General features: G+C 44.1%; 1 protein-coding gene across 1 annotated transcript in view; it reads left to right on the forward strand.

Moving 5' to 3' along the window:
* Positions 1-14,522, forward strand: part of LOC110981031 (uncharacterized) — a 61,150-nt gene that overhangs the window by 26,854 nt on the left and 19,774 nt on the right. The window contains exon 5 of the mRNA XM_022238182.2: positions 8,685-8,827. Coding sequence (XP_022093874.2) covers positions 8,685-8,827 — 143 coding nt within the window. The remainder of the gene's footprint in view (positions 1-8,684; positions 8,828-14,522) is intronic.

Here is a 14,522-nt window from a genome sequence, read left to right on the forward strand (position 1 = left end):
TCATTTTAGTTATTTCATTTCACTCCTCCCACACCGACCCCCCCCCCAAAAAAATATTGCATCAAGCTGTCTTAAATTCCACTTTTATTTGGCTTTTTCCCTTAGTCATTTTTTCTTGGGGGGGAGAGATTTCTATCATGTAAATGCATCTTGTGGCAAAATCCCAATGGCAGACGGTAAACTCGGAGATCTTCGACCAGGAAATATGACATCTGATATTTCCCCCCAAGTCCTTGTCCCAAGGCACAGAATGGCCCCTCTCTCGCCTTGCCGTATATCCGGATGCATTTTGGTTTTTTCTTCCTCCAACCAGTTCCACTTGAAGTGTGCTCGACGTAATCGACACAAATGGTGCCACAAATGGAGAGACGAAAGTCAAATTCATGCTAAAAGGATTTCCCCCACATGCTCCATTAAGTCATTCAAAACCTTGGAGTCTACAGGAAACGTATCTCATTTCCCGAGGGGGGGACAGCAAAAGATTGAAAAGTCTCTGTGACTGCTTCTCTCCCCCCCCCACGCGTAAGATACATTTTAAAAACTTGCAATTTCCTAATTGCGTGTCATATGTTACAGAATTGCATACATGTACATGTACAAGGCAGGATTCAGGGACCGATGGGGAGGGGGACTTGTGGTCATGTTCTCAAAGACACTCAGGACGGTTTGTAATTTTTCAGCAAGGAGTCAGTCCCATTCTCCCATCTGACGGAGAGTAGAGGTTGCACTGGATAATTGAATGTGCTTTCAGTTTTCCCAACGTTCAGTAGACTTTTCAATGCACTGAAGCAGGTCGTGTCATTTCAGTTTAATCTTTCCACAGGTCGTCAATCGTGGAATTCTTCTGTAGCCAAGCAGACAAGTGAATGACAGTCTGAAGGGGGCAGTACCCTACCACTTAACAATTTTCTGGAAAAAGAAGTGGTGTAATCTCTGAAATTGACACGTTGGGCCAGATCTTCAATTTGTCTTTTAAAACAGAGGTCTCCTCATACATTTGCCCTTTATTTTGGTAAGATATCCCATCTTGAGTTTGTTCCCCGCAAGCTTCTTTTTCCACTGCCAGATTCCCTGCATTGTGACTTCATCTCACAGCACGCAGAGTTGCCTGATAGTTTGGTATTATTTTTTTAAACTGAATCTAGTGTTACTGTCCCGCAGGCATGCCTTCTGTCTGCCTCAGTGTGACGGAAAGTCCACTGTTGTTATTATTCACCTGTCCAGCCCTCATCTCTGCTGCCGCACTTCCTCGGCCCGGTGGCAACGGGATGGAGTTTCTCCTTACCTCGCTGACTTTCAGTTGTCTGTAATTGGTCGTCACTGCAAGTGCAGTGCAAGAAACGGTGGGCCAGGTGGCCTGTTGGAATGTTACAGCAGTACCACTGGGTCCAACTCGAGTCTTTTGCAAATCTATCACAAGTCATGCCTTCAATACCATCTTATACATCACAGTAATAATCACAAAAGTCACAAAATCAGTATTTCTTGACCGCTCTTTGTCCCGTTGCATTAGCTGATCAAAATTTAGGTGAGAACAAAATCAAAATATTCCCCCCACAGTGTCTCAAGAAAAATTTGATACGTTTCCACCAAAGGTGTTGAAAAATTTCCAAACTATAATTTCATTGTCTAATTTCTTTCGAATGAGATTTTTACAAATGTTTTATGACCTCAGTGCAGGATTGATTCTGTTCTGCATGTCACCTAAATTGTTGTCGATTCTTCTGACGCCGTTTATGCCAAGCTGATTTCTTCACTCCAAATGCCTGCGTTTTTTTCACCCGCATTTCTTTACATGTGGAGTCATCATTGTGCATTCTGTCTTGTTCACCTGGTTCTTTCTTTTCCCTGCTGCGTTACCGTCAGTCGGCTCTGTATGCCTCAATGCTGCAAACTATCCTAAGCCCATTAGTTTGCAGAAAATGCTCCAAACATTAAAGGGATATCATTACAAGCAATGTTCGCTCCATCAGGTTAACGGCTTATCTTGAGTGTCTCCCTCAGAATACCGATATCGCACACTGTGCCCCTAGCCACAATGCATAATATGCGCTACCATCACAGCTACCTCAAAGGAAATATTTGGTCCCACAAGGCACTGGGAGGAATCACAAACAGTTCAGGTGTTATATCATTCACTGAATAGTATCAAAACGCTTTTCTTTTCGTTTCGCTTTTTCTTCTTTTTTTTTTCAGAGTATTTAAGTTCGTGCCGCAAGCTTCATGGGGTTTTCATGCCCTGTTTCAACCGTGTTTGGAATTATACCCGTAATGAAATTATGCCTTCCAGTCGGTGGTTTTAATAGATGCCCGATTGCCTTCTGGGACCATCCTAATCCCACTGAGAAGGAGGGCGAAGGAGAAGGCCCTGAGAGAGGCTCAAATTAGATTTCGCAGCCCCCGCTAGTGTGTTGGAAGGCAGGGCTCCCCCTATCTGCGCCTCCGCCGGCAGACTCCCCGGCAGCCAAAGTTTTTTTTGCTTTCGTCGTTGCCGTCGTCTTACTCTCCCGGTGGATTTGTTTTAACCTCGTTATACCACCACTGTGGCATTCGTGTTTCAACTCCTGTCGGTCTGGTGCACAAAGGAGGACTCCGCGTTGAGTCCGAACTCCGAGCCTAACTCGATTTTCGGTGGGGAGGGGTGTTTTATTGGATGCGATCGGTACCCGGCCAGCCGCAAAATCCCCCGAGTTCCAGATCCATAAAATGTGTACGCAGGCGACACAAACAGCAATCAGGGTGTTGTTATTGTTGTCAAGCTTGTCCGCGATCACCTACCAGACCGAGTGTCCCGCATTCCCCAAGTCTGCACTAACGACGGGATTACCGGCCGGTCCCTTGTATCCATACTGGACTCCCCCTCCCTCTTGCATCAGATGATACCGCTAAACCCCCCCCTTTTAAGATGCTTCACAATTAGATTACATCAGGACTGCCCGCACTTAACATCACATGATATTAACATCCTCACTATTTAATCAGGGCTAGTTGGATTATGGGCGCAAATCCATTAACCAACCTGGTATTACGCTCCCCTCCCCCCCTCCCCGACGAACGATAAACAGTATTAAGTCAATGTAACCGAGTTTTCGACATTGTTGCAGACGTCAAATTCCAACTGAAGGAGAGAATTTTCATGAGACTTTCTGTAATTGGGTTAAGCTCGGGGAAGCCTGAGAAAAAAACCAACTGAACATGCAGACTTTGTCAGCATTTTGAAGCACCACGTATTTTTTTTCAAAAGAGGAAATTCCCAGTGAAGAAAAGTGCTTTTACCAGTGATAATTTTAAGTGCACACTCGTGCTGTCTTCACTCAATGCTCCAAATACCGTGTGGCCTGTATTATGTGGCATTTTGACCTTGTGAATATGAAAGAGTTTCCTGTTACGGAAATTGGCACATGTACATGTACTTTCCTCGGTCATCCATGATTACATTGTAAATTTTCAAGCTGCGAAACTGCTTGTTTGAATACAGCAGCTGGCTGCAAAATATTACTCGTCTGACACTGGAATTGATTTATGTGTGTGTGTAATGTTATTTTATGGTGCCGCACTGTTCATTTGTCATCGTTGAAACACCCACCATTGTTCTCTTGGAATATCACTCCACGAACCACACCCAAAGTTCCTCTGAATATACATGTATTTAGCAATCAGCAACACCTGTTCTTTTTGGTGAGAGCCTGTGTCACTCATTTATTGCCGTTTCCCTCATATTCCCTTACGTCGGACCACTCTGAGGTTTTTCTTTAAAGGGTATTCCTCGTCGCTGAATGGCTTCTATCTCGGCCATTGTCTGCTGGGAATAATACCATAATGGGTGAGGCAACATCTGTGCTCCATCCGTTGCCTAGCGACGGCCCCATCAAGTAAACAGCTGTTGCAATTGGTTGCCAAGCTTTTTTGGTGTGGAATGCGGCATTTGTAGTCTTGCTTCAGGGCGCTTGTTGTGTGATAATTAGTTCACATTGTTCACCGGCAAATCCTAGAAATACACAGTTTCTGAGAGGTTTCCTCACTTGGAACAGAATGTGTGCATTGAAGTATATTAGCTTTGCGTGAACAAACATATCGAGCAACAGCGAGAGGGAGTATAGTGCGTTGACTCCTTTTTTTTTTCTTCTTTTTTTCATTCGTACTGCGTTGTTGTGTCTTACTTCCCAAGGGGAATTTATGCTCTTCTCACTTACATCATTGCTTAGAGTCAAGACCACTTAAGACCTTCACAAGACCACATGAGACTAGCACAAGACCAACACAAGAACTCCAGTCTGAATTGAAGTCACAAGCTATTCAAATGAACTGCAACCAAAGCATTCCTTTGTCATTGTTCACCCTGGTGCTTGTGACTGGTCTTGCGCATGGTCTTGCGCATCGTCTTGTGTCTGGTCTTGTGATGGTCTCGATGACAACACTGTCTTGTCAAATTGGACATGGGATGGTTGGGAAATAAGCAGTTGCTTTTCGGGTGATATGTTCCAAACAGACTTAAAAAGAGAAGACGTGTTAGTGGTTTATTTGTATATGTCCAACCTTTTTACAGTAACGCAATCAAAACTGTAATCCATTTCTGCTAAGTCACACATATGGTATGTCACTTAATTATTTCGACAGTAGGGGCAGCTTTGTCTAGTACGTTTCAGTGACATTATGATGATATATTCCTGAATTGATATTGGGGTTGGCAAATGGCTGGGGGGGGTTGCAAGCCCATGGTAATGGAGGTTTGTGTGCCCAGCTGTACGGGTAGCAGCCACTCTGTACACTGATATCGTGCTCAGTCCATGATGACAAGGCATAATTAATGACAGTGTTCCCCTTAAACTGATTAACCTCACCATGAGGCAAGGGGGTGGGATGCTCCGCCCATTTTAAAAAAAAACACTCTTTTGAGTGAAATTGAAGTCATGCAAAGCTCTCTGAAAAAAAAAGAAGAAAGAAACAAAAACCTGAAGTACAGCGCCGAACAGGAGAGTGAGACTTTAGATTGTGGAATAAATGTATTTCAAGTGACATGCTTGTTACTCCTGTCGCATGCTGGTGGGATTCTCTCCAGCTGATAGCACCTTCTATTTTGGTCGGTGACAGTGTGTCGTTCCCCCCCCCCACCCGCATCCCTCGCTGCCATCAATAATTCACCGCATGTCTATTTTTAATGTGAAGCGTCGGCAGGGAAGGATGGCAAGCTGCATGTGTTTTTGCGTTGACCCCTCCAGCATAGCCTAATGCTTGATGACCGGAGTTTGCAGAAGAATCGCCCTTGGTTGGTGATGGAGTTTTTACCTCAAAATACACACTCACCCCTCTATTTTGCAAGGTTCTTACTTTCCTTCAGTCTTTCGTAGAAGTGTTTACTGTTTGTTACTTTGGTACCTGCGTGAGATTATATTGACGCTTAGCAACTATCGCTTTTATATTAACGGCCAGCAATACCTTCAGTTTTACCCGCCATGGGTATGGAGGAATGTAACTGGTACAAAGAAAGTGCAGGCCCTATAGATCTGTTGTAAAGGCATCAGGTTTATAAACACATGTACAAGATGTGTGGGCCCTGAAGGACGTCGTTGCCGGGCAACAAAGCTCCCTCACTTGTTTGTTCCAAAAGCCAATAGAGTACCCAAGCGTGACGCCATTTGAACCAGGAAGAGAAGTGCAAATAAATGGAGTTCGCGCACGCGGGTTCACATGTTGGTTCTGGCGCTAATGCCTTTTACCCTCATAATTGTGCGCCTGACGTATTTACTTCAGTACTCTCCGGTAACCCACGGATATTTCTTCACTGCTCATGTTGACGGCCAATCAAATCACTGTCTAGACATTCATGGAATGAAAAACATAGTATAATTTGCCATCATGAGACAAACCAACAGGCCAAAAAAAAAAAAAAAGAAAAACAATCTTGGGTATCTCCAATTTGCAACGTTGTATACACAGTCGGCCATTGATTGGTCCAAAGTTGTCTCCTCTAGGGTCCACCAACCCACCATGGTAATCAAATTGGATGACAATTGCCACGGCGTCTGTCAATAACGGACACTTGGGACCTGCTGCGGACGCGTGGGACCCGCTACTGTCTGCGTTGGAAGCTGTCCAACGTACCCGGGGCTTCTCGAGACATCCCCATTACCGCTAATTGAATGAAGGTAAACGATTAAGCCCCAGCTGATAGCATTTGGGAGACATGCCTCGTGTGTCCCCCCCCCTCCTTGCCAGTGAACAAGCTCCGAGGCTTCTCGGTAATCAAATTTTATCAAGCCATTGGGCAGGCTCGCAAGTAGCTGGTTAGAAACTCAGCTTGCAGGATAACGACAGATTCATTTCACAAGATTTTTCCTTCATGGTGATGCTGGAGTTTTAAAACGTTTTGGACGCAAGCAGCCAAGTCTGCGGACGTTAGAGATACTTTTGTTAGTTTCTCATTTCCCTTCCTGTTGTTATATGCTGAGAGCTTCCATTTTGTTTGTAATTCTGTTCATGCATTGTCAGTGTGAGCCCAGCCGCAAGATTGCAATATTTTTCACCAAGAATGGTCACAGAAAGTGCCGTATATGTTGATTGTAAGGAAAACATTGGCCCTACATGAATACATACATGTAGATCACCGTACTGATGGCTGTTTATCTATTTACTCACTGGTATTTATTTATTTATTTTATTTTGGTTTTACAAATGGAAATGTTGAAAGACTTTTTTCCTGCCCGTCGCCAAGTGGGTGGGGACCCAAAGTGGCCATGCCTCCCCTCCCCCCCATGAACAGTTGGCCCCCTCCCCGCCTTTAAAATAAACGTCAAAATTATCCATTATCTTTGTGATGTGCCCCTCCCCCCCAGCTGGTACTTTGGTTCCCCTAAAATGCCAAAGCTGGTGAAGGGGCTGGGTCTTTCTGAGGCCACGTCATACGTTTGAGATTTCTGAAGGCTTAAATCCTTGGGTATTTTCTTCTCCACAAATTAAGCTTTAGAGACTCGAAATGCTGGAATGTAGGAATGCGACACCCGTCCCGCCCAGCATGCTACATGTACATGTTCATATAAACACAGACAAACGAGGAAATTTTTCCGTCCATAAAAGAAACGGGGGGAGTGATGTTTATCAGAAGGTGCATGATTTATGCAGCGCTCATCCAGAGACTCAGATCAATAAATACCGCAACCTTAGCTGAAAGACAGAGAGGAAAAGAGTCAGGAAAACTCTTCTGCGTTTGTGCAGGCTAGGTTGTATCTATTTTAGGTGTGTTTTTTTTCTTAGTGTGTCTCTGTGCCGTCTGTCTCTGGCAGGGCAGATGTCCTGATCGTCCTGCATCATTTCCTGAAGTACTTAGCACTGGCCACTGATTGATTGGGGATGCTGATTTCCAGCTCGCAAGAGGAGACTCCATCTCAAAAGAAGAAAAACAAAGGGATCCAATCTAGCCTAACGTCTTTTGCTCCCTCTTCCGTACATCTTTTTATTTATTTTTTTTCCCCATGCAGTCACCTTTAGTACCTGCGATTAAACGAGGGATAGAAGAGAGATAAATCCGGTCGTTGTTTTGTTTTGTTTTTTTTTCCTGCCATGATTTGTGTCAGGTAAAAACGATGTTGATCTCCATCGCGTGAGAACTTTGTGACAACATAAATGTTACTAGTATTCTTTCTATCTTCTGTTTGCCGGAGAAGATGCATTTTTCAGCACTGTATTGATTTTCTTTCTAGTTTGACTTTGACCCAACATTGATTTTTATCCTGAAAGCTGCAGATCATCTTTGCGATGAGAGATTGCATTCCCTTTTTTTTTTTTTTCCCAGGCCCTGGAAGGGGGACACCAATCTGTATTCAGATGCCGCAGACATTTGTTTTAATTTGGCTAGAGACGGCACGGATTAACTTAATGATTGAGAAGGGAGAAATCACACAGTGAGACTTGTGATTAGATAAAAGATACATGTATGAAGCAAACATTCTTGGGTTGAGATAAGACGCTTTTAGGGGAGTCAATCTGTGGATTTGTTACACAGATGGAGGGTATCTACTCTCTGAATTCCCAAGAGTGAAAATTCACTCTATTCCAGTGAAAATTTAATCCCTCCGATTGAAATTGAGGACCAGACGAATTGGAGTGAAATTTCCTCACTCCAAAAGATTGGAATTTCGCTCGAGCTTCTACTGGAAGGGGCTATTTTCAGCCTTTTTCAGTCGAAATTCAGAGTGATTTCACTCTAAGACGTCTTGTCCCTAATTTCGCTCTTTCCGATTTAAAGAGTAGGTTTTTGGGGGCATAGTGGAATTTTTCTTTATAAAGAAGGGCTTTTGGCCATAAAAACCCCTCCCAAAATGGGGGGCTGTACCACTTCTATACAGCTGGAGTATTAGTGCTTTCAGTCGCTTGAAAAAATCGACAAGGTCTCTGCAGGACCAGTGGGAAATTTGGCCACGCCCTATTGACCCTTACTGCTGTCACAGCGGTTTGGGGGAAAATGTAATAGCCATTTTGAAGATTTTTGTTTCTCCAGTGGAAATAATTTGGTATCAAGGAAAGAACAGCTCGGCAACAGGATGTGATTTCTAGTTGAGCCCTGCCGTAAGGGTTGCTGAAGGGTATCACATGTCTTGGGGGATATTATCACGTCATTAATCACAGTTTGCGCTCACGCTGGTGTGATTCTTCCTTCTCAATTTTTGTTTTCCTCAATTATTCCACAGTCACTTCGCCCAACCCTCTGTTCCAGTGTCGTCTGGGCCTGCGTGTCAATATCACGGTGAAGGACAACATATGCCATTACCCACAATCCCCTGCGGGCATGCTGTGTTTGGACCACGGCCACTGCGCGACCTCGGTCACTCAGGTATGTGCACTGCTATCTCGAGAAGAGTTTGGCTGGATGGTGAATTGCTCCACTTGGCACCAGATGTTTATTGCTATAAGATTCCAGAGCGACGAAGGAAATTGATGGGAATATGAACCCTAGACATCGAAGAAACGGGCCCCCCAAAAAAGCTCATAAATTTAGTGAGATGCCGTCCACTGAAGACGGGTAACAAAATACTGTCAAGGTATCGCCAGTTGGGTTATTTGATTATTTTGTTTCCTCTGAGTGATACCAAGAGTTTTAACTCTGAATTACATTACATCTTCAGGCAGAGCGCCAGCTAGACAGCACATATACGCATAGGATGTGTGTTGTATCACAGAGGGGCACAATCCACCTTTTGAATAAGATCATCAACCGGCGTCCGAATCGCTGAGTTGGTATGAAATCCCACACGATTCAGGTTCAGATTTCTCTCCAATCAGTTTTGGATCTGTGTGAAAAAGGCTGATGACCGGTGCCTTGGAATGGTCACTCCATTTGGGGCTGTCGGAGAGATGCGTTTTTATCCACCAGACTGATAAAATCTCCTTCGTTGATGTAAAATTTGTAGTTGTGTGCCTCTCTGTCGAGAAATTTAATGGGGAGCAGCAGATAGAATCGAAGCCGGGCAGGATTTTGCAATTGGATGGAAGCTTGTGGTTGACCGAGATTTTTTTTTATCACTACAAAAGAGCGACCTGCTTAAATGCCGGAAATATTTGCGGATCCTATGAAGAAAATCCTCCCTTTGTAGAATGCACAGAGGGATGAGAGACAGAGAAATTTGCTAGACTTCCCATGAATCAAATGCCCCAGGGGCCTCAGGATGAGGTTGATTGTATAACGCATTGTGTCGGAACGTTGGAAGGTGTACTGACAGGAAATCCATTTTTCCTTTTTTTTTTTTTTTTTTTTGGTCTGTTCTCTGCCGTCAACCGGTCCGCAGGCCTTTGCCAGCATAGCCGGCCAATGCCAGCGGATATTACGTTTCCTGTCCGCCTGCGTCAGTTGTGTTTCTTCCGCGGCTGCTCAGCCGGGCATCTTGAAATGTGCCCGATGTCAGTTTCTTCAGATCGCGGAGATCCCCAGGGAATTGGTTGGGGAGGGGGGGTGCAAGAAGTCTTTTGTGTCTTCGGGGGGGAAGGGGAGGAGAAAAACGGGGAGCCGTTTGAAGAAAAAAATCTGGCAGCCGCAGTGGATTTGGCAGTTGTTTAGGTCAGTTGAAGGGGGATTCAGCTGGTCTTTCTGGAGGAAAAGCAGGGGACTGTTTGGAGGGAAAAAAAATGAATTAGTCTTTGTGGAAGAAAACCCAAGGGTTGTGTTGGAGGGGAAAAAAACTTGATCCAGAAAGCAAGAAATGGGTTGAATTTTGCTTCTTGTCCTAATCAACCTTGGGAAAAAACTTACATTTTAAAAGAGCACTTCAAGAAAGCTAGCCCTAGAAAATTTATTCTATTGTCTCTTGACCTCTTTTCTTGGATACAGTTCCTCAGGACAGTGAAAATAATAATTTGAATTCAGTTTTGCTGAGTATTGCTGATTATTATGCTAAAACAGGGAAATTGTGGATGTCTTTGAGCCTTTTTAACAGATCAACATCATGAATTGACCTTGTTTTGAAAATTGTGGTGGGGGGAAAACCGTGACTGTATTTTGGCAGTTTATTTATAGAGCCAATAGAGCAACATCATATTTTTATTCCAATTTCTCTTCTTTTTTTTCCCTTCAGTGGGCGTGCCTTACAGTGAATCCCAGTTTCATGTTGTTTGCTCCCAAATACCTGTAACTTTTGAAGGCAGAACTTGTCACTCAAATGTGCCCTCTCGTATATTCAGGTTCAACTCCAATCGAAGAATCCCCCCCACTGCATAAATATCCTGCCCCTTTTTATAAGTGACTGATCCGCCTCTACCACACAGAGTGGAGGTCCAGCATTTATGAAAAGAGACATTAGAGAATGAAACCTGAACACCAGAGGGAACTATTTTCTTATCTCAGGCTAGTGTTCGGCTTTTAAAGCTATCGAGTAAACTAGGAGAGACTAAAAGAAGTAATTGAGAAGAAAGGAAGAATGCAGAGTTATCGGCAAGAGAGGGGAGAGGCACCAGCTGCACTCCCAAACACCCCCCCATCCATTTATAATGTACCTGTACACATGTCTGTATTTACGCAATCACACTACCTGTGTTCTACACCCCCCCCCACACACCCACACACAGTCTTGTCACCTTTCACCAAGAGATTGGAGCATACTCTTCCCCTGGCTTCACCTAATCTTGCCTATGTTTGCACACCTCAACCTGCTCAAGGTCAGGCTACAATGCATATATGTACATGTACATATACCTGTATACCCCTTGCTGGGGCGCCTTAATTGGGCTGGAGATTGGAGTGGAACATGCTTGCTTTGCATTATAAGGATGAAATGGATCGTGCACATGCAGTATAAAGCAGAATATGTTAGGTTCAGCCCGTTTGCATTGCAACTATACTCTTCAGTTGTTTTTCAGCTTTTAAATGAGTCGGAGAGTATGTCTCTGCAGTTCGCTTGATGTACAACCAGAGAATGCCGTGGCTTTTCAAAATAACAAGATGTTCTTGAAATGCCTGTCTAAAGGAAGAGAGGCGAGCGTGTTAGGATTTGTTGATCTCATTCGCACAATTCAATAGTTACTAGGAAGAAGGAAATCTATGTGAGGGCATTGATGCCTTGAAAAGAGATTTGAAAATAGACAAATTCCTGTCAAAAGATTGCACGAGCTGAGATACATGTACCTAGTTTCAAACATCACCGAAAATATACTTACCTGTGCATACATGTACAAAGCTCACAAACACAGTGTAGTTCTTTTGTACCAACATCGTTTAAGTTTTAGTAGACAAACAAGTCGAAGAAAATTGAGTTTTGGAATTTGATCGAAAACCACGGAGGGCAAGGTAAAGTTCCCTCTCAGCACTGTCGTCGTTCAAGAGACCCAAGGAACATCGAGTTGCAAAACTCATGCATGGGGCGACCTGATCCAATCACCTTCCATCCTGTCAAGTCTCGACCACCTGGGGACGCCGTGGGCATCGATCACTGCATAACGAAGGGCCAAGGATCAAAGGTGGGCCCTGCACGTCAGAAAGGACACGAAGTCTGAACGATCAGACGGTCAGTCACAGATTCCCCTGGGTCCTTCGCGTATATCCGCTGTGTAGCCTTACCCCCTTTATGGGGTTTTTTCCCGCCTCCCATTCCTAGACCCTCCTTCGATAAAATGCGCAGTCACAGCTGAAAGCACGGCCATTGGGGGTGTCACGGAAGGTGTTCCGGATCAACGGCTTCAAGTCTCACACTGACTTATATATTGATTTGTATGGTTCACAGAAAATGCAGAGCAGAAAGAAGAGTTGCTGTATGTTAGTTGGTCAAGCCATGAAACTTACAGGAAAATGCACAACATGCCTCATATCTCTGAAGAAATAGCCAGGGTAGTTATTTCCTTCTATTCACAGTTGCAACCCACAATCCTTTGCCGCTCTGTTTGTTTTTTTTTTTCTGCCATGACTCTGTGAAAGCTATGAAACTTCTGGTGCATAACTCAATATTATGCAGACTCCAAAAAGACTAATATTAGCCATGTTTGATTTGATATTCGTTCTTTATTTAGAGCATCTTCAGGAAAGAAGATGTGCTAAATATAGAATGAAATAATATTGAGTTATCTGAATATTATCATTGGACTTACTGGTTTCTGGTGTTGCTATACAAAAATCATCCGGTTCATAAGAGACTTCGTCACGATGGCGGACGCGCCACGATTTGCAGGCTCTCGTTGGACAATCGCTGAAGTTGCGCATTAACTACCGTTTCCATGGTTCCATGTAAACAGCGATCAAAGCATGTAACCCTATGAGTAGTGCTTGTGTGCAGTGGGCGTGGTTTAAACTGACGTGACGTCACACTTACGAACCAGATAGACCTTGGACACTCACAATGCACTTGTATGCATCCGTACACAGATTTGTAGGCATATCCCTGTCTCGGTCAGTATGTGGGTCTCAGTCTGTTCCTGCGGGTTTGGGGTTTTTTGTCATATTTGTCAACTTTTGTTCAGGGTTCTAGTTACATGTATATCTCAGGCAGCTGGTCTCTAGTTACACTGTGCTATCTGTGACTAAACTATAGCAGGTAATCCAGCGGTTTTTTTATTTTTTAGACTGGAAAATGTTTGATTGGAAGCTTCATTTGATCAAGTCATGTGCTCGACCCTATGAACTATTTTCTTTGTTGCAATTTGTTTTGGTTTTCCAAAATGAGCCAGAATACTTTTCTGACATTACATGTGGCTGTACCTGTTCCATTCCTTCAAGATTGAAGGCTGCAGAATATGCCAAATTTCATAGACAACGTGAAATTTGTGGCAAATAGCTATGTAGGGGCTTACTTCATTATTTAAACATGATGAGAGAATGAGAAGGGAAGGATTTGGTGTAAATATTATCCAAGAGCCAAGCTTAGCTGCAAAGAGGGTAGGTAAATGATATCCACTGTTTAGGAAATGGAGCAAATCATTAGCCGACCTTTCCTTCCCTGTTCCCAACTCCTCGGGATGTCCGTCTCCAGATTGTTGGCACTGATTCCCAGTAAACGTTCCCATTATTTCCAAGTCCCTCTTGAGTTCTGACTTCTAGACGAGTGGCCGCTTCTTGATTAGCGTTTTTTTGTTTTGTTTTTCGGGGGATTTTTTTGTTGGACCCCCAATTATTGAAATGGCAGAACCCATCAAATATCATTATCTCGGCCATCTGATTACAAGGAAATGGAGAGTTTCCCTGACTTGTTCCCGATGTGCAATTCATTACCGAAATGCCCGGCGCGCTGAGTGACATAATGGGAGGAATGGGTCCTTAAGCGCGGAAGCAATTTGTGAAATTACGTCCCCCCCAAAATCAGGAGTGCTCGTTTCATCGTCGATTGTGCGTACATCGTATACAAGGTTAGGAGAGAAGAGTCTCGCCACACTGCGCACAGTCATCTGCAATTTCCAGCATTGTGCATGCGGTGTTTGCGCTGTGAGAGTAGAATCTGTTTGGTCGACAATTAGGGTGAAAGCCTACCTTCCCCGGTAATCCGTGGATTTTAAAGTGGATCAATCGAATGCATACATGTACATGCCTCAACTGTGTGTGCAATGTGGATACCAATACATAAAATCAGAACATTCAGTTGAAAATAGTCTATAAATGGAGGGAAGGAGGTTGTGAAACGGAATTAGTGCTGCCCAGTTATAAGTCAGGCTGATAAGGGCGTATGCTCATAAATATGCATAAGGTGTGATAATTGAGCCCAGTAGTACTGGCCTACATGTATGTGTATGTCTGTGGCCTGCAGGTGGCCTTGCATGGTACGGGAGACCATTTACTATGAGCCAAAAAGCCTCAGCATTGTGAGGTTGCCTCTGTTTGTACCTCTTGGATTGTCTGGAGGCTGGTGTCAGAGACTAGCACAAGCCACGGAGAGTCTCCTCAGTTGCTAGTAGTGTGCAGGAGGGCTTGCCTTGAAACTGGTGTCAGAGACCACCACGAGCAGTGAATTGCCATTAGCTGTGTGTGGTTTCGAGCAGACTCTCCGTGCACTGCACGACTGTCTAGACACACTGGTTGGCATTTGTCGGGCTGTCCACACCGCTCCCCAGCCTAGGGG

Source organism: Acanthaster planci, linkage group LG14 (assembly GCF_054643075.1).
Source record: "Acanthaster planci isolate LZ-2023a linkage group LG14, COTS_SCS, whole genome shotgun sequence".
Lineage (NCBI taxonomy): Eukaryota > Metazoa > Echinodermata > Asteroidea > Valvatida > Acanthasteridae > Acanthaster > Acanthaster planci.